At 38.1% G+C, this 25,847-nt stretch overlaps 1 protein-coding gene across 9 annotated transcripts in view; it reads right to left on the bottom strand.

Moving 5' to 3' along the window:
- Positions 1–25,847, bottom strand: part of WDR76 (WD repeat domain 76) — a 62,333-nt gene that overhangs the window by 17,636 nt on the left and 18,850 nt on the right. For all 9 annotated transcript variants that reach the window (XM_046009979.1, XM_046009982.1, XM_046009988.1 and 6 more), the window contains 5 exons: positions 18,985–19,111; positions 17,664–17,765; positions 17,523–17,566; positions 16,496–16,649; positions 5,247–5,405 (listed from right to left, as the gene is read on the bottom strand). In XM_046009979.1, coding sequence (XP_045865935.1) covers positions 5,247–5,405; positions 16,496–16,649; positions 17,523–17,566; positions 17,664–17,765; positions 18,985–19,111 — 586 coding nt within the window. The remainder of the gene's footprint in view (positions 1–5,246; positions 5,406–16,495; positions 16,650–17,522; positions 17,567–17,663; positions 17,766–18,984; positions 19,112–25,847) is intronic.

Raw genomic sequence — 25,847 nt, 5'->3', positions numbered from 1 at the left:
TCTAATTATATGTGCACTTTCTGGAAGCATACCTAACCATAATTCTTAACAATGAATCACTATTGCTGATTTTTAGTTAATAAAAAGTCTTATATACTATTATAAACTGAGACTAACAAATTAATATACCGAAGGCATCGCAACCCCTGTACATCCAAAAAGCCCCCAAATGACACCTGAAGTATTCAGTCAGTGTAAATGGCTAAGTACAGGGGTTTAATTGCAGTGAAGTCAGACCCAAGTGAAAATTCTAGCACTGCCATTCATGTCCCTGAGCAAGCCAATAAACCTCTTTACCTCAGTTTTCTCAACTGTTAAATGGGGATAACATTACTTATTTCATAGGGTGTTATAAGGCTTAACAATATATATAAAGCACTCTCAGATTAATGCCTAACACAAAGTAACTGTTCAATCAGTAGTATCAGGAGCACATTAGTTATACATACAACATCATGGATGAATCTTAGAAGTATTATGCTAGGTGAGAGAAGCCAGACATAAAAAGCTTCATACCATATGACTCCATTTATTTGACATTTTGGAGCAGACAAAATTATAGGGACAGTAATCATAACAGTGGTTGTCAGGAGTGTGGGGAAAGGCAGGGGACTGACTACAAAGGGTTCACAAGGTGATTTTTTCAGGTGATGGAAATTTTCTGTATCTTGATTGTGGTGGCAGTTACAAAGGTGCAGACAATTTGCCAAAACTCATAGAATCATACACTTAAAAGGACAAATTTTATTGTATAGAACTTACATCTCAATAAACCTGACTTTAAATATGTAAGTGGAGAAATCTTAGAACTCAATACTAAAAAGATAGATAACCCAATTAAAACTTAGGCAAAGAATCCAACATTTAGAGAAATCAATAGTTCTCTAAAGAAAGAAAAATGGCCAATAAGCAGATGAAAAGACACTCAGCATCATTAATCATTAGTGAAATGAGGGTCAAAACCATAATGACATAAGACTTCATACTCACTAGGATGGCTACAGTCACCAACAATAAGTGTTGACAAGGATGTGGAAAAATTGGAATACCCATGTTTGTTCAGTATGTAAATTGTGAAGCCACTAAACAGTTTGGTAGTTCAAGATATTAAACACAGAGTTATCATATGATCAAGCAACTCCACTTCTAGGTATATACCCAAGCGAAATCAAAGAATATGTTCACACAAAACTTGTACATCAAACAAACAAAAAAGCAAAAACAAAACAAAACAAAACTTGTGCATCAATGTCCATAACAACATTATTTTCAGTATTAAGAATAGAAACAACCCAAAATGTTCATTGACTAATGAATGGGTGAGCAAAACGTGATATATCCATACAGTGAAATATTATTCAGCCACAAAAAGGAATGAAGTAATGACACATTCTACAACATGGATGAACTTTGAAAACATTGTTATGTAGAAGAATGCAGTCACAAAAGACTACAAATTGTGTGACTTCATTTATACAAAATGTCCAGAAAGTTATATACTGCCTGGGTGGCGCAGTTGGTTGAGAGGCTGACTCTTGACTTCGACTCATGTCATGTTCTCAGGTTCCTGGGATTGAGTCCTGAGTTAGCACAGAGTCTATTTCAGGATTCTCTCTCTCCTTTTGCCTCTGCCCCACCCCCTGCTCACTTATGCACTCCCTCTCAAATAAATCTTTTTTTTTTTTTAATTTGAGAGAGAGAGACTGAGAAAACAAGTGGGAGAAGGGTCAGTGGGAGAAGTAGACTCCCTGTGGAGCAGGGACCAGGGAGGCTGAAGCAGGACTCAATCCCAAGACCCTGGGAAAATAACCTGAGCTGAAGGCAGAAGCTTAACCAACAGAGCCACCCAGGCGCCCTCAAACAAATAAATCTTTAAAAAAGAAAAAAAGAGGGGCGCCTGGGTGGTTCAGTGGGTTAAGCCGCTGCCTTCGGCTCAGGTCATGATCTCAGGGTCCTGGGATCGAGTCCCACATCGGGCTTTCTGCTCAACGGGAAGCCTGCTTCTCTCTCTCTCTGCCTGCCTCTCTGCCTACTTGTGATTTCTCTCTGTCAAATAAATAAAAATCTTAAAAAAAAAGAAAAGAAAAAAAGACACACACCTAACATCACCCTCAATGGTGAAAAATTGAGTTTTTCCTCTAAGATCAGAAACAAGGCAAAGATGTGTACTCTCACCAGTTTTATTCAACATAGTACTGGAAGTCCTAGCACAACAGACAAAAAAGAAATAAAAGGTATCCAAATTGGTAAGGAAAACATTAACACTGTCACTGTTTGCAGATGTCATGATACTTCACATAGAAAACCCTGAGGACTTCACCAAAAAGCTTTCACAAGTAATAAACGAACTCAGGAAAGTTGCAGGATACAAAATTAATATAAAGAAATACGTTGCAGGGGCGCCTGGGTGGCTCAGTGGATTAAGCCGCTGCCTTCGGCTCAGGTCATGATCTCAGGGTCCTGGGATCGAGCCCCGCATCGGGCTCTCTGCTCTGCAGGGAGCCTGCTTCCTCCTCTCTCTCTGCCTGCCTCTCTGCCTACTTGTGATCTCTCTCTCTCTGTCAAATAAATAAATAAAATCTTAAAAAAAAAAAAAAAAAGAAATACGTTGCATTTCCATACAACTCATAATAACAAAGTAGCAGAAAGAGAAACTAAGAAACAATTCCATTTGCAATTGTACTAAAAAAGAGTGCCTACTTGGGTGGCCCAGTTGATTAAGTGTCCACCTCTGGGTTTTGGCTCAGGTCATGATCTCAGGGTCATGAGGTCAAGCCCCACTTCAGACTGTGCTCAGTGCAGAGCCTGCTTGAGACTTTCTCTCCCTTTTCGTCCATCCTTACCTTCCATTCTCTCTCACTCTCAAATAAATAAATAAATCTTTAAAAAAAAATTGTACCAAAAGGAATAGCTAGGAATAAATTTAACCAAGGACATAAAAGACCTGTACTCTGAAAACTATAAAATGATCAAAGAAACTGAAGATTACACAAACAAATGGAAAGATACACCATAATCACAGATGGAAAGAACCAATACCATTAAAATGTCCATACTACTCAAAGCAATCTAAAGATCTAAGGCAATCTCTATTAACATACCAAAGGCATTTTTCACAGAGCTAGAACTAACAATCCTAAAATTTGTATGGAACCATAAAACCATCAAAATAAGCAAAGCAATCTTGAGAAAGAACAAAGATGGGAGTTATCACAATCTCAGATTTCAAGATACATTACAAAGTTGTAGTAATCAAAACAGTACGGTATTGGACAACAGATCAGTGGAGGAGAACAGAGAGCCCAGAAATAAACCCATGCTTATATGGTCAATTAATCTAGGACAAAGGAGGCAAAAATATACAATGGGGAAGACAGTCTCTTCAACAAATGGTACTGGGAAAACTGGATAGCTACATGAAAAAAATGAAACTGGACCACTTTCTGACACCATATACAAAGATAAACCCAAATGGCGGTGCTTAGCTATCTCAGTTGGTAAAGCATGATACTCTTAATTTTGTTGTCACGAGTTCAAGCCCCACATTAGGTGTAGAGCTTACTTTTAAAAATTAATTAATTAATAAAAGCTGAAAATGAATTAAAGACCTAAATGTGAAATCTGAAACCACACAACTCCTAAAAGAAAACACAGGCAGTAATCTCTTTGACACCAGACTTAGCAACATTTTTCTAGGTATGTCTCCTAAGGAAAGGGAAACAAACACAAAAATAAACTATTAGGACTACATCAAAATAAGCAGCTTTCGTACAGCAAAGGAAACCATTTAAAAAAAAAATGAAAAGGCAACCTATCAAATGGGATAAGATATTTGCAAATGATATATTTGGTAAGGGGTTAATATCACTTATATATCTGGAACATATATAGAGAATGAATATATAAAGAACTTAAACAACTCAATACCAAAATCCTCCAAGTAATTCAATTAAAAAATGGGAAGAGGATACAGACATTTTTCCAAAGACACAGAGACGGCCAACAGACACATGAAATGATGCTCAACATCACTGATTATCAGGGAAATGCAAATCAAAATCACAATGAGATCTCACCTTATTCCTGTTAGAACGACTGCTATCAAAAAGACAAGAAATAGCAAGTACTGGCAAAGATGTGAAGAAAAAGGAATGCCTGTGCACTGTTGGTAGTAATGTAAATTAGTAGAGCCACCACAGAAACAGTATGCAGGTTCCTCAAAAAAACTAAAAATAGGAAAACCATGTAATACAGTAATTCTACTAGTATGTACCCAAAGAAAATGAAAACACTAACTCATAAAGATATATACACCCTTATGTTCACTACAGATGTCCACTGACAGATGAATGAATAAAGATGCTGAGGTGTGTGTGTGTGTGTGTGTGTGTGTGTGTGTGTATGCAATGGGATATTACTCAGCCATTAAAAAAAAGAATGAGATCTTGCCATTTGTAACAACACACATGGACCTAGAGGACATTTTGCTAAGTGAAGTTAAGTGAGACAAAAACAGACAAATAGCACTTATATGGAATCTAAAAAACAAATGAACAAAACCAAAAATAGCAGAAACAGACCATAAATAGAACAAACTGGTGGCTGCCAGAGGGATTCAGAGGGGTGGGGGAAGAATGGCCAAAATGAGTTAAGGGGAATGGCAGATACAGGCTTCTAGTAATGGAATGAATATGGGAATAAAAAAGGATAAAATGTACAGCATAGGGAATATGTTCAATGGCAATGCAGTATTAGCAACTGCATGGTGACAGATGGTAGCTACACTTGGCGGTAAGCACAGCATAATGTACAGAGTTGAATTACTGTGTAATACACCTGAAACTAATGAAACACTGTGTGTCAACTATACTTCAATTAAAAAAGAGTAATATACAATAAAAACTTTTTATACAAATTAAAAAATAAGAGCAAACACTTGTGTCTGACTGCATTCTGACCACTTCATCTGCCTTAAGTCATTCAATCCTCATGACAACCCTATAAGGTAGGTACTATTACTATACCATTTCACAACTAAGGAAATTGATGCACAAAGAGGTTAAATAACTTCCAAGGTCACACAAGTAGTAACAGATGGTGCGATTCAAACTTAAGTAGTGTAATTCCAAAGTTCCTATTCTATACCACTTCACCCATTCTGATTGGTATGATAATCATTCATGCGGCATTTCATAAAGAATCCAGAATATCACCTCAAGTCAGTATGTAAATACATTAACATTTACCTCCTCAAAAATAGCCCTTGAAAAATCCCCACAGCGTAATGTGCCGTCATAGCTCAGCGACAGTATGTGAGCCGGATTGGCGGGTGAGAAGTAAAGACAGCTAACTGGCTGACTGTGGGGCTGGAAAACATAAACTCCATCTTCTTTAGATTGGTGAGTCTGTAAGAGAGTTGGGGGCAGGGAGAGAGACAAAAACTAGTGAAAAGTAGTAACACTTTCTTACATTCAGTCTTTCCTTAGTCTGTAATTATACCCACCCTCTCATTCAGAAAGTCAGAACTAAAAACTTTCTATCATCACTAATTACTTTTTTTCTAATTTTCAATCCAACAATACTGTCACATTTAACAGCTTCCAGCTTTTTGAAACTAGCAAACTAGTTTTTTCATAATGCAGAAGGAAAAAAATTAGTTTACTATGACTTTAGTTCATGAAATCATCAGGAAATGAGAAATCTACTCTTTATTTCACATACAGTATAATTCCCTAATACTAAAAATACTAAAAATATATCAATACCATTACTACTTTGCTTCCTCAGCATGCTTCTATAAATCACTCTAAGCACAATTTTCATAAGGTATCTGGTCCTGACACAAAGTGATAATTTAAAAAATACTTTATCTCTGGGGCCTCTGATGCTTGATTTTAGCTTGGTTTTCATCTCAGGGTCATGAGTTCAAGCCCGATGTTCTATCCCCTATACAATTCACAGCACTCACCATACCACATACCCTCCCCCATGTCCATCACCCAGCCACCCTATCCCTCCCCATACCCCTTCAGCAGCCCTCAGTTTGTTTCCTGAGATTAAGAGTGTCAATTTGTTTTCTAACACTGCTTCATCATCTGGCACTGGTTCAGAAGTACCACCTCCACCAAGCACTCTTCTCTAAATTCCTCAGGTGGAGAATCTCTTGGTCCTTGAATTCCTCCAAGACCCATATCCTGAAACCCTTCACCCCCACCATTTTTGCCATAACCACAATCTCTTTCATGATTTCCTTGTCTCTGTTATAAATCCTGTGAAGTCATGTACAACATCTGGACACAGTTTTCTCTAGCAAGAATTTATTCTGTTCAGGCTTGATTGCTTTCATGGCTTTTTCTATAACAATGGTATCTTCAATGGTGTTATCTTTCCAGACTTTCATGTTTTCTCTACAGGGCATCTCTTCCATGGCCTTGACAACCTTTTCTATAGAGCACCATGTGTTATGAGCCTTAAACGTCCTTAATGACCCCCTGATCTAGAGGCTGAATTAGAGCCTCTTTAGGAGCAACACTTTCATGCCTTTGGTGTTGAACTCATGGAGTTCTGGGTAGCCAGAGACATTGTCCAGTATCAGAATAAATTTAAAAGGCAGTCCCTTACTGACAAAGTACTTCCTGATGTCAGTGAAAAAGCACTGATGAATCCAATCAAGAAAAGTGCTCATTTCCAGGACTTCCTGTTGTACAGCCAAAAGACTGGCAGCTGGTGTTTATCTTTTCCCTTGGATCAGGGATTAGCAGCTTTATAGATGAGGGCAGTCCTGATCATGAAACCAACTGTATTTACACAGAAGAATTAGCCTATTCCTTCCTGCCTTCAATCCTGGTGCTCACCTCTCTTCCTTACTAATAAATGTCCTTTGTGGCTTTTTTTTACCCAATGCACTTTCCTCTGAATTAGAAACTGCTCAGGCAGATATCCTTTCTCAGTAATTTTCTTAATGGTGTCTGAGAACTTTTCTGCAGTCTTGGGTCAGCAGGAGCTGCTTCTCTTGTTATCCTGACATTATTTTTAAATCAAACTTCTAAAAATTATCAAACCATCCTTTGCCGGCATTAAATTCCCCGGCTTTAGATCTTTCACCTTCCATTTGTTTTGTCATATGATGACTTTAATTTTTCTCAAATCATATTAGTCTACAGGTATGTCTTCCTTGGAGCAATCCTATACCCACATAAAAGCCGCATCTTCAATATGAAAGTACAAGGCCTTCCACACCTGGTGGAGAAGCTGTAGCAACGATTTTGCAATTTTTTTTTTTTTTTAACAATAGTCCTTCTGCTAGATTCATTTATCCTGAAATGCCAGGCAACTGCTACCACAGACCTCAATTTATAGTATTTATCAAGAAATTCCAACTCTTTTCTGTACTGTCCTGAATTTTCTGTTTCTTGGAAGCACTTTCTGGCATCACTAGTGGCACCATATGAGTTCTATGGTGTTATTCAAGGTATACAATATTGCACTGAGCACAATGAAAAATATGCAAGAACCCTGAGAGATCACTTTTTCTGCGATACACAGTTTATTGGAGATAAATCATTCACACAGAGATGATTGGTGTTCCAAGGAGATACTTGCCATAATTAAGCTCACCAGGGTAAAAACAGAAGAGCTAAGAGATTTTTATAATACTATAACAATTAGCTTTATGCAGTTATGATTTAATACTGTATCTTTATATTTATTACATTTCTCTTAACTGTGATGGTGCCACATAGCATCTGTATTTGTTGAAGATTTGAAAAATGTTTACGTTTTATAAAATAGGTTTGCATATACTTTATGGTAGTAAATGAAAAATTAAACTAGTATCTACATGTATTTTATGCATTCATGACACACCTAACTTTTTATTTTTTCAGTATTTCTAAACTACATGGTTCATCTACAAGTTTTTTCAAACTGTTACAAATCTCCAAAAAATTTTCCTATATATTTACTGAAAAAAAAAAAAAAATCCACGTATAAGTAGGCCCACCAAGTTTAAACCATGTTACAGGTCAACTGTATTTGTAACTTTATCAAGCAATATCCCCTAAAAAGGAAAAAGTATAAAACAAAATGAGTTGTAGTCATTATCTTATTTTTTAACTATGTCTCAATTTTAGACATTTTCTATTGAATGACAGCATTATTTTCATCCCTTTACCAACCTACCCTATCTCCACCTCTATATTTTGTTAATTATTATTTTTATTTTGTCCAGGTTGATAACATTCCCATCCAGTTCCATAAACATTGTTCATGTAGCTATTTTATATGAGTCCTGCACTGGAAGGGATTCAATGCCCATCACCAATTCTTTTGTCAAGCTTCTTCATTTCATAATTCTTAATTCTGATTTACTTTTTTAAGATTTTATTTATTTGACAGACAGAGATCACAAGTAGACAGAGTGGCAGGCAGAGAGAGAGGAGGAAGAAGGCTCCCCGCTGAGCAGAGAGTCCGATGCGGGGCTCGATCCCAGAACCCCGGGATCATGACCTGAGCCAAAGGCAGAGGCTTTAACCCACTGAGCCACGCAGGCACCCCAATTCTGATTTACTCTTAACTGGCTGAGATTTGCTTTCAAGCAATTTTTTTTTTTGTTTTTCCCACATGAGCTCACATGTCTTGAATTTCTTGAGTTTTTTCACATTTGAGAATACCTACCAGCTGCCTTTAATTAGAAATGTATCTTGGGGGACACCTGGGTGGCTCAGTGGGTTAAAGCCTCTGCCTTTCGCTTGGGTCATGATCCCAGGGTCCTGAGATCCAGCCCGCATTGGGCTCTCTGCTCAGCAGGGAGCCTGCTTCCCCCCCCCCCCCAACTTCTCTGCCTATCTCTCTGCCTACTTGTGATTTCTGTCAAATATATAAATAAAAATCTTAAAAAAAAAAAAAAGAAATGTATCTTGGATTAAATATTCTGGGCCACACTTACTTCCCTCAGCTATTACATGAAATACTGTTGTAGAAAACAGAAAAGCCTGATTCCTTCCCTTGAATACAATTTATTTTCTCTGCCTAAAGAATTCTTTATCCTTTAAGTTCCAAGATTTCCTAGACCATGGTATACATATTCAATCTGCCATTCCATTCTGTCTTTTCAGAAGAATTCCCTTTGAATGTATTTTCTGTTCCACTGTTGGGTCATCTTTTTTTTTTTTTTTTTAAATATTTTATTTATTTGACAGAGAGAAATCACAACTAGGCAGAGAGGCAGGCAGAGAGAGAGGAGGAAGCAGGCTCCCCACGAAGCAGAGAGCCTGATGTGGGGCTCGATCCCAGGACCCTGGGATCATGACCTGAGCCAAAGGCAGAGGCTTTAACCCACTGAGCCACCCAGGCGCCCCTGTTGGGTCATCTTTGACTGTCATCCCTTAACTTATTGGCTTGTCTGTGTTTGAGATTACCTCAAGTCTTTAATGTCTGTAATTTAGTTTTCAGCAATGTCTATTCTGTTCTTGCTTTTGTTTATTAGTTTCACTGATCTTCGGCTTGTTTCATTAGTTCTGCAATCTCCTTTTCCATCTCATTCTCGTTTTATCACCTTATCTTTGAGTATTATTTTACCAATGTTGTTATTAACTTGTTAGCTCCACAGCAGCACTGTCCAAAAGAACTTTCTGAGATAAGAAAAATGTTGTATGTATGCACTATCAATGTAATATCCACTAGCTTTATGTGGCTATATGCACTTAAAAAGTGCCTTGTAAAACTGAAGAACTAAATTTTCTTTAAATGTCTTTTCCCCCCAAAATTTTATTTATTCATTTATTTTTTATTTGAGAGATTGGGGGGCACATGAGCAGGTGAGGGAGGGGCAGAGGGAGAAAGACAAGCAGACACCCCACTGCACAGGAAGGCTGATGCAGGGCTCAATCCCAGGACCCCAAGATCATGACCTGAGCCTAAGGCAGATGCCCAACGGACTGAGCCACCTAGGCTCCCCATGAATGTCAACAGTCTCCTTAGAACCAGTAGCTACTATACTGAACAGTAAAGTTAGTTCTACAGTCCGGAACTGAAAATAATTTCCTTTCTTTCCTTGGGTTATGTTTCTCTTCTAGGCTTGTCTTTGCATGCCAGGTTCTTCAGGCCAGGGGAAGAGCATGTCAAGGACCTTACTAGGCAGGGGAAAGCCTACCTGATACATTTAAGGACCTTCTTCTGTTATTCTTGCAACAGTGTTTGTCTAGTTGCCAAATTGTTTCTTTTAATTTCCATTATGCTTGAATTGCTGTCCATGTTAGATGCTCTGATATATGTTGACTCTTCCTCCCAGTATCTGACATCAGTTCATTTTTAACTCAGAAAAAGACAAGCTTTTCTGTAGCCAAGGAGCAGAAGGAGGGGAAGTAGATAGGTGCGTTTCAGCTAAAATAGCAAGCAGTATTTGTTGGGCGTTCCTAGACTACAAGATTCTATTCATTATTTCGTATCAGGATTTATACCAACTACTTGACAGGTTTGTGGGGAAGGAGGTGGCTTAACCACTCCCACAGACCAAGAAAATTTCCCTGTAGAGAGTTAGTTCACTGTTCACTTCCCCTGTTTTCCCTTTTCTCCTCAGCAGCAATTTCCCTATTCCTCACTCGAAACAGGAAAAATCTAAAAATCTAGTCAATGTACCTCTTCAGTTTTGAGACATAGGTGAAAATCCTCAGGATTCGGCCAATTCACCGATACGGATTTTGGTTGTAGGACAAGGTAGAAGCTAAACCATGCTGTGCCCCCCCCTACCCTCCAGCTGAGCTAAAGAAGTATACTACATTATTGCTCTAAGAGTTTTTTGGGTTTTTGTTTTGTTTTGTTACTTACTGATTTGACTGCTTTTTGCTCATCCTATGGAAAATTCCAATTGTCCATCTTAATCAGAATATACCTGATTCTGGGTGGCTCAGTGGGTTAAAGCCTCTGCCTTCAGCTGGGTGGCTGGGTGGCTCAGTGGGTTAAAGCCCCTGCCTTCGGCTCAGGTCATGATCCCAGTGTCCTGGGATCAAGCCCCGCATCGGGCTCTCTGCTGAGCAGAGAGCCTGCTTCCCCGCCCCCCCGCCCTGCCCTACTATCTATTTGTGATCTCTGTCTGTCAAATAAATAAAATCTTTAAAAATAATAATAATAGTAATAATAATATACCATGTTAACAGAGCTTCTAGAGGCACCTGGTTCAGTCAGTGGTGCATGCAGCTCGTGGTCTCTCAGGGTTGTGAATTCAAGTACCACATTAGATATGAAGATTACTTAAAAATAAAATCTTAGGGGAAAAAAAGAGTACTTCTTACTACTTTAAATCTAACTGAACCCAAGACTTGTTTTTGAGCAGGTCATGATCCCGGGGTCCTGGGACCAAGCCCCACATTGGGCTCCCTGCTCGGCAGGAGGTATGCTTCTCCTTCTCCCACTTCCCCCTGCTTCTGTTCCCTCTCTCACTGTGTCTCTCTGTCAAATAAATAAACAAAAAATCTTAAAAAAAACAAGCAAACAAACAAAAAAAACCACCAGTATGGTAATTCTAAAAGAGGAGATGGGGCCTTGGCCCAACATAATCCCTCTTGTTCATTCCTTTGCTGTCTATACTCCAGCCACACAAACATTCTTTCAGGTCCTTAAATGTATCAGGTAGGCTTTACCCTGCCTAGTAAGGTCCTTGACATGCTCTTCCCTTAGGCCTGAAATACCCTTTCCCCTTTCTTTACTTGGTCTACACCTTAGCTTTCAAATCTCATCTCAGTTCCTCAAGGAAGCTTGCCCTAATCCTCTAAATTAGGCCAGCCCCCTGTCATATGTTTTCATTTACAGTACTTTCCCTTCAGGCCATTAATCACATTAATTCAGGCCATTAATTCACTCCACTTATCAAATATGTAACTACATATTTGGCCATTATTTCATTAATGCTGTTTTGGTCACTAAATTCTGAATGCTAAGAGGGCAGAGACAGTCTTTGCTCACAAATGTTTAATAGCTGGGATATCATGAGAATATTACTAAACACAAAATAATAAATGTGGAATGAACAAAGGAATGAAAGGGAAAATGGGTGACTTAATAAAGGATAACAACTTTTTTTTTTTTGATTCTAGGTGACACTAGGAACCCGACAGAAAGTTAAGAGGAAAAACTGAGGGAGTGTCAAGGCAGTTCAATAGGGGAAAGGATAATCTCAACAAATGACAACTGGGGGATGCCTGGGTGGCTCAGTTGGTTAAGTGTCTCTCTCTGGCTCAGGTCATGATCCCAGGGTCCTGGGATTGAGTCCTGTATTGGGCTCCTTGCTCAGGAGGGAGCCTGCTTCTCCCTCTGCCTGCTGTTCGCCCTGCTTGTGCGCTCTCTCTGACAAATAAATAAATCTTTTTTTTAAAAATGACAACTGGATATTCATATACAAAAAAATAAATTTGGGCTCTTGTCTCACACCATATTTAAAAATTACTCAAGATGAATCAGCAAACTAAATGTAAAAGGAAAACTATAAAATTTTTAGTACAAAAAAACCAGAAAAAGCTCTTAAAAGCTTGGGGCCAGGGGCACCTGGATGGCTCAGTTGGTTTAGCAACTGCCTTTGGCTCAGGTCATGATCTCAACATTCTAGGATGGAGCCCCTCACTGGGGTCCATGCTCAGCAGAGAGCCTGCTTCTTCTCCTCCCTCTGCTGCTCCCCTACTTGTGCTCTCTCTAATAAATAAAAATAAAATCTTTAAAAAAAAAAAAAAGCTTGGGACTAGACAAAGATTTTTAAAATGTAACACCAAAAGCACAATCCATTAAAAAATTCTGATTATTTGTGGAGCATAACAAATAACATGGAAGACATTGGGAGATGGAGAGGAGAAGGAAGTTGAGGGAAATTGGAAGGGGAGGTGAACCATGAGAGACTATGGACTCTGAAAAAGAACCTGAGGGTTTTGAAGGGGCAAGGGGTGGGAGGTTGGGGGAACCAGGTGGTCGGTAACAGGGAGGGCACGTATTGCATGGAGCACTGGGTGTCGTGCAAAAACAATAAATACTTTTATGCTGAAAAATAAATAAAAATTTTTTTAAAATTTTGATAAACTGGGGGTGCCTGGGTGGCTCAGTGGTTTAAGCCGCTGCCTTCGGCTCAGGTCATGATCTCAGGGTCCTGGGATCGAGTCCCACATCGGGCTCTCTGCTCGGCAGGGAGCCTGCTTCCCTCTCACTCTCTCTGCCTGCCTCTCTGCCTACTTATGATCTCTCTCTGTCAAATGAATAAATAAAATCTTTAAAAAAAATTTTTTTGATAAACTGGATGTCATCAAAATTCAGAACTTTAGCACTTCAAAAGACAGCATTAAGGGAAAAAAAGACAGCATTAAGACAATGAAGAAAAGTCAAAGACTAGAAGAAGTATTTGCAAAACATATCTAAGAAAGAATCTTATCTAGAATTTACAAACTCTTCTGATTCAATAAGACAATCTAATTAAAGATTGATTAAAGATTTGAATAGCTATTTCACCAAAGATATCCAAATGGCATGAAAAGATGCTAACATTGTTAGTCATTAGGGAAATACAAATCAAAACCACAATGAGATACCATTTCACACCCACCAGAAAGGCTATATTCTAAAAGACAGACAATAATATATACTGGTGAGCATGTGGAGAAATTAGAACCCTCATATGTTGCTGGTGGGAACAGTAAATGAAGCAATCATTTTAGAATGCAGTTTGGCAGTTCCTCAAAATGTTAACAAATTACCATTAAGACCCAGCAATTCTACCCCTAGGTATCTTCCCAAGAGAAGTAACACATATCCAAACAAAAATGTGTACACCAATGTTTACAGCAGCATTATTCAGAATGGCCAAAAAGTAGAAACAATCTAAATATCTATTAAGTGATAAAATGGATCAACAAAATGTGGTATACAATGGAATACTATTCAACAATTTAAAAAGAATATTGATATATACTAAAACATAAATAAACCTTGAAAACATTACTCTACGAGAAAAAAGTTAACATAAAAGACTACATACTGTATGATTCTACTTATATGACATGTCCAAAAATGGCAAATTTATGGAGATCTGCCTGGGAACGAGAGTAATTAATTGGGGGATTAAATCTAAATAGCCGAGGAACATTTATGAATGATGAAAATGTTCTAAAACTAGAGTATGAATAGTGACACAACTCAGTAATAAACGTACTAAAAATCAGAGCTGTATATTTAAAATGTGAATTTTATAATAGGTAAATTGTGTGTTAATCAAGTAAATTTTTTTCAAAGATTTATTTGTTTGACACAAGCAGGCAGAGCAGCAGACAGAGAGAGAGGGAGAAGCAGGCTCCCCACCCAGCAGGGAGCCTGACTCAGGGCTGGATCCCAGGACCCTGGGATCATGACCTGAGCCAAATGCAACCACTTAACCAACTGATTCCAAGTTAATTTTTTTTTTAAACTAGAGGAACTTGGGAATGAGCACAGGACAGCAGAAGTTTTGCATTTTAGACTTACTCAAGCTGTTAACATGATAGCTAAGTGCCCAGAACAATTAGAAAGTTGAGAGAGATACCAGAATACAGAGATTTAGTAATACAGATTTTGGAGCCACCAGGAAAGACATGACAAAGTGACTTTTACACATGTCTTCAACTTTGTACAAATCAATCTACCCTAAAAAGATTTTCACTTGACTATGCTAATTTTCTATTTTTCCTTTTCAGAGTTCTTCAACCACTGATTTTTTATCCATTGCTTTCATTTCTTCCACTACCCTATTCTTTTTTATTCTATCAAAGTCTGTGGTCCTTCCTTATCTCATTGTTGAAGCTATTCTCTCAACTAATGGCACCCCAATTTCAAAACCAGTGGCCTTTTCTCTACTCCCATTTTTTAACTTACCTGCAAGAAAGCTGGTCAAACTCCGACCCATGAAACTCATCTCTTAGCTTGTACTACCTTATACTATTTTTAGTCTTCTTCCCACTTCTCTATTTGTTTTATTTACCAAATACTTTTACCTCCCAACCTCACTCACTTTATCAAACGAAGGAAGAACCTATCCTTCAAAAACAAGAGAGAATTTGGTATTTATTTCTTCTTCTCACAAAATCTGTTTATTAACCCTAACTAGCTTCAAGTTACCATAGTATATTCATCTCCATTAACTGTCCTTATGGTATTTTTCAGGTCTTTGTCCTACTTTGCCAATAAAAAAATAAATTCAAGAACATTAACTTGGCTTTTCTCAATTTTGTAACCACCAAAATCAATCCATGGAGAATTATACAGACAATGAATGGAATTCATTGTCTATTTGTAACTCATAAAAAATGAATGGGATTATCCTTTTTTTTTTTTTAAAAAAGATTTCTTTCTTTATTTATTTGACAGACAGAGATTACAAGTAGGCAGAGAGGCAGGCAGAGAGAGAGAGGAGGAAGCAGGCTCCCTGCTAAGCAGAGAGCCCGATGTGGCGCTCGATCCCAGAACCCTGGGATCATGACCTGAGCAGAAGGCAAGAGGCTTTAACCCACTGAGCCACCCAAGCGCCCCTGAATGGGATTATCCTAAGCAGATCCCTAGGAAGATACTTTTCCCAGTCTGAAAGCTTTATTTTTAGATTTTTTTAAAAAGATTTTATTTATTTGAGAGAGAGAGTGAGCAAGAGAGAGAGAAAGAACAGGAGGAAGAATCTGCTGAGCAAGGACCCTAACGTGGTGATTCGATCCCAGTACTACAGGATCATGACCTGAGCCAAAGGCAGATGCTTATCGACTGAGCCACCCAGGTGCCCCAGAAACTTTAAAAATAGTTAGAGGGATGGGGCGTCTGGATGGATCAATGGGTTAAGCCTCTGCCTTTGGCTCAGGTCATCATCTCAGGGTCCTGGGATCGAGGCCCACATCAGGCACTCTGCTCAGCAGGGAGCCTGCTTTCCCCTCTCTCTCTGCCTGCTTCTCTGCCTACTTGTGGTATCTCTCTCTCCACCCCCTCCCCCCATCAAATAAATAAATAAAACTTAAAAAAAAAAAAAAATAGAGGGCACCTGGGTGGCTCAGTCAGTTAAGCGTCTGCCTTCAGTTCAGGTCATGATCCCAGGGTCCTGGGATCGAGTCCCACCTGACTCCCTGTGCAGTGGGGAGTCTGCTTCTCCTTCTGCCCCTCCCCCATGCCCATGCTTGCCTGCTCTTGTGCTCTCACAAAAGTAAATAAAAATATTATAAATAAATATAAACATAATCAGAAAGCTAAGAATTTTGTGTGATCTTTTCATATTTACATTTAAAGGTATAACCGTTTCCTGGCAATTAATTTATGCTCAGATGACTAATAATATTGAAATAAAAAATGTTTAAGTTCTGGAAAACCAACAAAAATTTCTCGATTTCTAAAATCTGGAATCACAAAGTACAATCACAAACTATAAATCTCAAGTAACATCTATAAAACACATAGGCTATTCTCCTATAGACTATTTCAGTCAAACTTTATTACCTTCAAAAAATTAACTTACCAAATCCCAAAGTCCAACTTGCCCAGATTTGGCCCCAGCTGCCACCAAAGTTCTAATTTCTGATGGGTGGAAAGCCACAGAAAATATTGCACCTCTGGTGACTTTATGAACAGTATCTTCATTAATGACCATGCCACTTAAATTGGCTTTATAGCTGAGGAAAAGAAGTTAAATTTAAGAAGTAAAACCAATCAGTAGTCAAAATAACTAAAAGATGACTCAAAAAATAAAAGAGACACAGTTAGTGAAAACAGTCAACTTCCTAATAATCAAGGAAATCAAATTAAAGAATGGGATACTATTTTTCAATTACAAAAGGTAGGAGGCTGCAGTTAAAACATACATTCACTAACAGTGCTGGTGGTAGAGTAAATTCATATGAGATTTTTAGAAGAAAAAGATTTTAGAAAATAATTCAGTAATGTATACTAAAGCCAGAAAAATGTCCATTAATACTTGAGTCATTAATCTCACTTCTGGAATCTATCCTAAAGAATTAACCCACCATCACACATATACACTTTAATGTATGTACACATATAACTAAATATGCAACTAACCACACAAAACTAAACTAAATATAATTCCAAATACCAACGAAGTCAGAAAAAGTTAAGTAAATGAAATAGTATGCAATTAATCAATAAATTTAAAGACTAGTAACATAATATTAGTTTTGTAACTATAATATTAATGAAACGCATAATGCAAATTTATATATACACAAGAATAAACAAAAAATGTACATGGATTCACTCATTTATTAAATAATGAGTGAACATATATTATGTACCAGGCACCATTTGGTTACTGAGACAAAAATCACTGCACTTAGGAAACTTGTATCATAGCGGTATTGCATATGGCAATATTTTGAAGAAAATATACAAAAACAACAGATACTAGGGTAGAAATATTATAGGTAATCATTTCACCTCATTTTCAAAACTTCTTGTAATGGTATATAATCCTTATAATTTAAAGACCATAGAAAATATAAATCAAAGGCATGGGATTTTTAACTCACCTTTTAATGTTAACAAACTCCCTCTCAGTATTCTTAATACTTGTCTGAAACAATGAAAAAGACCAAAGTACTAAGTTAATATATGTACTGAAACTTCCTTAACAGATAATTCTAAAAGCTGTAAGCCCTCCCAAGTGATACCTTGCTCACTTCTGCCCAAGTCTGTAGAAATCTTTTAAATAGTTCACTGTCATCATCTTGATTTTCAGGAGTCATTTCTAAAGGCCCAGGAGGTAACAAAGGCTGTTATAAAAAAATAAGAAAATAAATACTAAAATGAGAAATAAAACAGGTTGATTATTGCTCTGCCTTAGAATGTAAGTTTTTCAGTACTTTACTTTCAGTACCAACATAGGTGACACATCATTAGCATTCAAAAACAGTTGTTCAGTGAATGATTGCCAGGTATATCCTGTAAACTAATAATATATATCACCCTATTTAATCCTCATAATAATCCAGTGAATGAGATACCACATTTTAAAGAGATAATAATGAAACTCAGAGAAGTTACCTTGTCAAAAGTTACAATGCCAAGAATAGGAGTTGCTAGGAATGGATTCAGATTGGTTCAATTCCATTACTCAGAGTAAAGTTATTATTTTATGCCAGTGTTTTTTTAAATCACAGGTTGTAACCCATGCATCGTGAATTATTTCAATGTATTATAACCAGCAATGTTTTAATGAAAAGCAAAAGAATAGAAAATACAAAAAGTACATCACATGCAGTAAGTATTAAGTATCATTTCACAAGTGTTGCTTCAGTTGTGTGGCATTAATGAGTTCAATGTACATACATCTACCATGGGTGGAGGCTTCAGAAAGACTGGAAAGTTACTCTTCCCAAGCACCTTAATTTGCAATTAGCTCCCAAAGCACCAATCTAATTAGTGTTACCTTCTAAAGTATAATTAAGCACTTAGATAAAAGTATTAAAAACAGTGGGTGCACTTGAATTAAAAATCATTAAAATATTATTTAGACAATAAACTTGGTAAGTAAAACTCTTTCTATTCACTGATAGTACAAAGTTATACTACAGCAAGGGACCATCACCATTATCACATATTATGCATTATTAATAACATTAATACTACCATTTATTGCTTACCTACTAAGCCCTTAACACAGTATACAGAACTTTATCGATACTATTTCACTTAACTCCCACAAATCCTCTTTGAAATTTCTATACTGTTGCCACTTTAAATATGGGGAAACTGGGGCTCAGAAAGGTTAAGTAATTTACCCATAATTCCATAGCATGTAAGCCTGCAAAAATACAGAATTCAAACTAGTCTTTATGATTTTGAAATCTTACTCATTCAACAAGAATCAGTCAAGTATGTACTTAGTGAAGTACCTATTAAAGAAATTTAATGACCTTTAAAATCTAGTTTCAAACATTTCAAATTTTTCAATATTTTATTGCGTAATATATTGTTTTTGCACTTTCTTACATTTTCATCTGCAATTACTGTCGGCTGGGCTGGGGGTGCTGGTAATGACACTCCTGAAGGATCTACTTTTAATAATCTCATTGACCTTCTACATCCAGTCCCATTTTCTCTCTTCTTCGGCTTTTTCCTAAAGGAGTGAGGGGAAAAAAATCAAGTTATAAAACAGTGATCTGTATTTGTTAATATTAAGGAGCTAACTTCCAGGAATGCACCTCATAGATATACTCACACATTACAAAAATATACACACATGACTACACTGACTCTAATTGAACATTTACGTTTCCATGCTTTTAAATAAAATCATAAATGTTCAGCATGGAGAGGTGAGAGGTGTTAAAACAAATCATGGTCTACATCTCTAACAGAATAATATGCAAACATAAGCAGAATGAAATAGACCTTTGCACACTGATATGACATGAACTCTAAGACATAAGAAGGTAAAACAAGGTCCAGTACATGCTGAATATGCTTCCATTTTTTTTAAGAGAAAGGTTATGTACACACATATATTTGTACCTACTAAGATTAGCTATTAAAGAATATACATGAAACCACTAACAGTGGTTTCTTCTAGGTAGAAGGCCTGGAGAACTAAGGTCTAAACTGGAAAAGAGATTTAAATGTTTCATTGCATTTCCTTCCATATAGTTTACTTTTTAAAATCATATACGTACCCTACTTCTTTTGTGCACTATTTTTTCATTTTAAAAAAGTAGTTCAGAACTTCCAGTTTCCAGTTCCACAAATAAGGAACTTGAAATTCACCACCCTGTCTTTTCAAGTAAAAAGGTGAACAGATTAAAAAATCAGTAACTCTTCTAGGATCCTTAAGAGAAGCAAAGACACAGTGCAAACTGCTTTCTGGCCTCAATACTGGAGAGACAGACAAATATAAGGAACGGAAAGTCAAGAACAAAAACCACAATGGGAACCAACATCAAGGCAGGAAAACCTGAACTGTACTAACCAGAATGGACAAGTTAAAAATTCCAGAGTGGTCCACACAAAAACCTGCACATGGGTGTATATAATAGCTTTACTCATAACTGTCAAAACTGGGGAACAGCCAAGATGTCCTCAACTGAACAGATAAATAAAGTACGGTACATCCAAACAATGGAATATTATTCAGCACTAAAAAGAAACGGGCTATCAAGCCATAAAAAGACATGAATAAAACTTAAATGTCTATTACAAAGAGAAGGAAGTAAATCTGGAAAGGCTACATACTGTATGATCACAAATACATGGGCTCCTATTAAAGGCAAACTATGGAGACAAGAAAGATAACTGCCACAGTTGAGGGTGGTAAGTTGATGAACAGAGAACACACAGGATTTTTAGGGTGGTCAAAGTACTCTATATATCATAATGATAGATATATGTCATTATACATTTGTACAAACCCATACAACACACAACAACAAGAGTGAACTCTAAGGCAAACTATGGACTTTGGATGATTATGATGCATTAGTGTAGATTCATCCTTGGTAATTAATGTACACTCCACTGAGTGGTGCTGATAATGGGGAAGGTTATGCATGTGTGGGGGCAGAGGAATATACAGGAAATCTCTGTACCCCCCTCTCAATTTTGCTGTGTAACTGAAACTGCTCTAAAGAAGTCTTTTTAAAAAAATAAACCCTCAAGGGGGACTCACCCCTAATATTTTGTGAGATTTACATCCAGGAACTCAACTAGGTCTTCAGTAAATATCAGAGAAAAATCCCCTCATGCTTCCCACAGTGGGAGGGGGAAAAGAACCATTTTGAAATACACCAGAGCACTTTATTCTTCTTAACAAGGCCTGCCCTCAGGAGAACTAGTTAACCAGAGCCTAATCTATTAGGGTAGTATCAGAGTTTAACCTCAGAGAAAGGAAATACCCAACTCCAGCCCACTCTTACCCTCCTCTCCCACCTAACAGAGGAGGAAAGAAAATAAAACACCATGAAGTTCACAGCCCAGAAACAAAGGCTCTCTAAAAGACTGAGACCTAATCACGGGACTATAGAACAGCTTTCTCTCCCCTTCCACACATTACTAAAGGCCTATTTACAACAGTTCCTTTTTCCTAGTACATCATGTCCAGCTATCAAGAAAATATTACAAGGCACAATGAAAGTCAAACAACACAATTTAAAGAGACAGAGCAAGCTTCTGTGGGCAGGCACCTGGGTGGCTCAGTCATTAAGCATCTGCTTTCTGCTCAGGTCATGATTCCAGGGCCCTGGGATCAAACCCAACATCAGGCTCCCTGCTCAGTGGGAAGCCTGCTTCTCCCTTTCCCACTACTCCTGCCTGTGTTCCCTCTCTCACTGTGTCTTCTCTGTCAAATAAATAAATAGAATTTTTAAAAAATCTACTTTAAGTATAAAGACACATAAAGATTAAAAATAAATGGAGAAAAATAGACCATGCTAAGACAAATGGAAAGAAAGCAGGATTGACTATATTAATTTCAGACAGAACAGACTTCAAAGCAAAGAAAGTTATCAGAGATAAAGGCATTACATAATGATAAAGGTCCAATTCACGAAGACAGCATAACATAATGCACCTAACAACAGAAAATCAAACTATGTAAGGCAAAAACTAACAGAATTCCAAAAAGAAATAGGTGCCTCTACTATCTTAGTTGGAGACTTAAACAGTCCTGTGTTACAAATGGAGAGATCCAGCAGGCAGCAAATCAGCAAGGGCACAGATGAACTTGACATATACCATCCATAAACTAGATAAAACAAACATCTATAGACCAGTTCATTCAAAAACAGAATACAAATCTTTAAAAAAAAAAATTCTTAAAAAGAAAAGGGGGCAGGGTGCCTGGGTGGCTCAGTGAGTTAAGCATCAGCCTTCTGCTCAGGTCATGGTACTAGAGTCCTGGGATGGAGCCTACATCAGGCCCCCTGCTCCATGGGGATCCCGCTTCTGCCTATGCCTCTCTCTCTCATGAATAAATAAATAAAATATTTAAAAAAATTTTTTTTCTCAAAAACAAAATACACATTTCCTCTCAAGCTCAGATGGAACATTCACCAAGGCAAACCACATTCTAGACCATAAAACACACCTTAACAGGGACGCCTGGGTGGCTCAGTTGGTTAAGCAGCTGCCTTCGGCTCAGGTCATGATCCTAGCGTCCTGGGATCAAGTCCCATATCGGGCTCTTTGCTCGGCAGGGAGCCTGCTTCTCCCTCTGCCTCTGCCTACCTCTCTGCCTACTTGTGATCTTTCTCTCTCTGTCTCTCTGACAAATAAATAAATAAAATCTTTAAAAAAAAAAAAACACACCTTAACAAATTTAAAAGAATAGAAATTTTAAAAAGAAGAATATTTTACAATGTTTGCTCTCAGAACACAACTGAATTAAACCAGAAGTCAGTAAGATAAAGATACCTGGAAAACCCAAAATACATACAAATTAAACAACAAATAATACATGGGTTGAGGCGCCTGGCTGGCTCAGTTGGTTAAGCATCTGCCTTTGGCACAGGTCATGACCCTAGCATCGAGACCCTCATCAGGCTCCCCTGCTTGACAGGGAGCCTGCTTCTCCCTCTCCCTATGCCTGCTTCTCCCCCGTGGGTGCTCGCACTTTCTCTCTCTGTCAAATAAATAAATAAAATCTTAAAAAAAAAAAAAAAACAACAACTAATCCATATAATGCTTATACAAAAGCATTTTGTGTACATTTGCATTTTTTTCCTTATCTTTTCATCCTTACTTAGGTTTCCCTGGTCAAAACAATCCCAAGTTCCCGTTTTCTTCTCTGCAACTTCAGGAATTCTATCACTTTTTCAGTCAGGTGCCTCATTATACTGACCCCAAGGCATCCTGAATGAGATTGGGATGATTCTAAGGATCATCACTAAGTGAAATAGAATCCTCCCTAGTTCTGTTCAGGCTCATGTCCTCTCTACCACTCCAACCCTTCAAATAAGTTATTAAAACATCTTCTAGGTAATTAACTTGTCTTCTCACCCCACCCTGGAAAACATAGGCTCAGTCCCTAGTCATCCATTGGAACAATCCAATTCAATGAAATAACACATACAAGGACACTGGGTGGCTCAGTTGGTTAAACATCTATCTTCAGGTCAGGTCATGATCCCAGGGTGCTGGGATCAAGCCACACCTCAAGGTCCCTGTTCAGCGGGGAGTCTGAATCTCCCTCTCCTCTGCTTGTGCTCCCTCTTTCTCTCTCTCTCTCTCTCACTTAATCTCTCTCTCTCTCTCTCTCTCTCTCAGGTAAATAAAATCTTTGGGGTACCTGGGTGGATCAGTGGGTTAAGCCTCTGCCTTCAGCTCGGGTCGTGATCTCGGGGTCCTGGGATCGAGCCCTACATTGGGCTCTCTGCTTGGCGGGGAGCTTGCTTCCCCCCCTCTCTCTGCCTGCCTCTCTACCTACTTGTGATCTCTCTCTCTCTCTGTCAAATAAATAAAATCTTTTTAAAAAATTAAAAATTAAATAAAATCTTTAAAGAAAAAAAGGGAAGAAAACAATCTGTTAAATCTCAAAAGGATATAAAAAATATTTTTACCTAAATGAAAATGAAAACACAACCTAATAAAATATGTGGGATGCAGAGAAAGCAGTGCTTACAGGGAAATTTGTAACAGTGAGTCCACAGATTAGGAAAGAAGGTCAAAAATCAATCATCTAGGGGCGCCTGGGTGGCTCGGTGGATTGAGCCGCTGCCTTCGGCTCGGGTCATGATCTCAGGGTCCTGGGATCGAGCCCCGCATCGGGCTCTCTGCTCTGCAGGGAGACTGCTTCCTCCTCTCTCTCTGCCTGCCTCTCTGCCTACTTGTGATCTCTCTCTCTGTCAAATAAATAAATAAAATCTTTAAAAAAAAAAAAAATCAATCATCTAAGTTTCCAACTTAGGAAACTAGAAAAAGAAGAGCAAATTAATCCAAAGTAAGGAAAAGAAAAGAAATAATAACAGTTGAACAAATCAATAAAATTAAAAACAGGAAACCACCGGGAGCGGGGTAATTGGGGGGGAGGGTGTAAATCAGCAAAACCAAAAGCCAATTCTTCAAAAAAAACAATAAAATTTGGGGCATGTGGGTGGATCAGTTCTTTAAGTGTCCAACTCTTAATCTCAGGTCAGGTCATGATCTCGGGGTCTTGAGATCAAGCCCCATGTCGGGCTCCGTGCTCACCAGAGTTTGCTTGAGATTCCTCTCTCTCCCTCTGCCCCTCCCCTTGCTTGTGCTTGGTTGGTCTCTAATTAATTAATTAATAGACAGATAGATAGATACCAAAAGGGGTGCCTGGGTGGCTCAGCCAGTTAAGCGTCTGCCTTAGGCTCAGGTCATGATCTCAGGGTCCTCTCTGCTCAGCAGCAAGTTCACTTCTCCCTCTCCCTCTGTGATCTCTCTTGCTTTTTCTCATTCTCACTCTCTCTCAAATAAATTCTTTTTTTTTAAATTTTTTTAAATTTCATTTATTTATTTGACAGACAGAGATCATAAGTAGGCAGAGAGGCAGGCAGAGAAGAGGGGGAAGCAGACTCCCCGCTGAGCAGAAAGCCCAACGTGGGGCTCGAACCCAGGACCCTGGGACCATGACCCAAGCCAAAGGCAGAGGCCACAACCCACTGAGCCACCCAGGCGCCCCTCAAATAAATAAAGTCTTTTAAAAAAATTAAAAATTAAATTAAATCTTAAGGACCAATAAAATCAGAGTTCCTAGGTGGCTCAGTTGGTTAAGTGTCTGCCTTCAGCTCAGGTCATGATCCCAGGAGTCCTGGGATCGAGCCCAGCATTGGGATCCCTGCTCAGTGGAGAGCCTGCTTCTCTCTCTCCCTCGCTGCCACTCTGCCTACTTGTGCTCTTTCTGTGTCAGATAAATAAATAAAATCTTTTCTTTAAAAAGACCAATAAAATGGGGGCACCTGGGTGGCTCAGTGGGTTAAGCTGCTGCCTTCGGCTCAGGTCATGATCTCAGGGTCCTGGGATCAAGTCCCACATCGGGCTCTCTGCTCAGCGGGGAGCCTGCTTCCCTCTCTCTCTCTGCCTGCCTCTCTGCCTAGTTGTGATTTCTCTCTGTCAAATAAATAAATAAAATCTTAAAAAAAAAAAAAAAGACCAATAAAATCAATAAGCCTCTAGGGAAGGCTGACTAATAAAAAAAATTATCAGTATCACAAAGGAAAGAGGGGTTTCACTATAGATCCAATGGACATTAAAAATAAAGATAAAGGAATGATATGAACAACTCTATGCCCACATATTTGATAACCTAGATGAAAGACAAGTCTTGAAAAGACTCAACTGCTAAACTCACAATCTGAATTAGAAATAGATAATCTGAATAGGCTTATACCTATTAAGGAAATGATACAATAATTAATAATCTTCCAAGACAGAAAGCACCAGGCTGACATAGGTTCACTGGTGAATTTTACCAAACATATAAGAAAGAAATTATACCAATTCTCTACAACCTCTTTTAGAGGATAAAAGCAGAGAGAATCTTACCTACCTCATTCTAGAAGGTCAGCATGACCCTAATACCAAAACCAAAGATATTATAAAAAAGAAAACTACAGACCAATAATCTCTCATGAGCAGATGCAAAACCCTCAAAATATTAGCTTAGAACTATTAGTAATGAACCCAACAATGTACAAAAGATATTACAAGCCACAACCAAGTGGGATATATTCCAGGTATGCAAGACTGGTTCAACACTCAAAACTCACTTATTGTAATCTATCAAAAAATCATTCAATGTAATCCATCACATCAATAGACTAAAAAAGCAAAATCACACGATCCCATCAACTAATGTAGAACAGGCTTCTAACTAAATCTAACACCATTCATGATAAAAAAAA

This window comes from Meles meles, chromosome 6 (genome assembly GCF_922984935.1).
Source record: "Meles meles chromosome 6, mMelMel3.1 paternal haplotype, whole genome shotgun sequence".
NCBI classification, from domain to species: domain Eukaryota; kingdom Metazoa; phylum Chordata; class Mammalia; order Carnivora; family Mustelidae; genus Meles; species Meles meles.
Note: the sequence above shows the minus strand (reverse complement) of the source record. Positions and strands in the feature narration are given on the sequence as shown.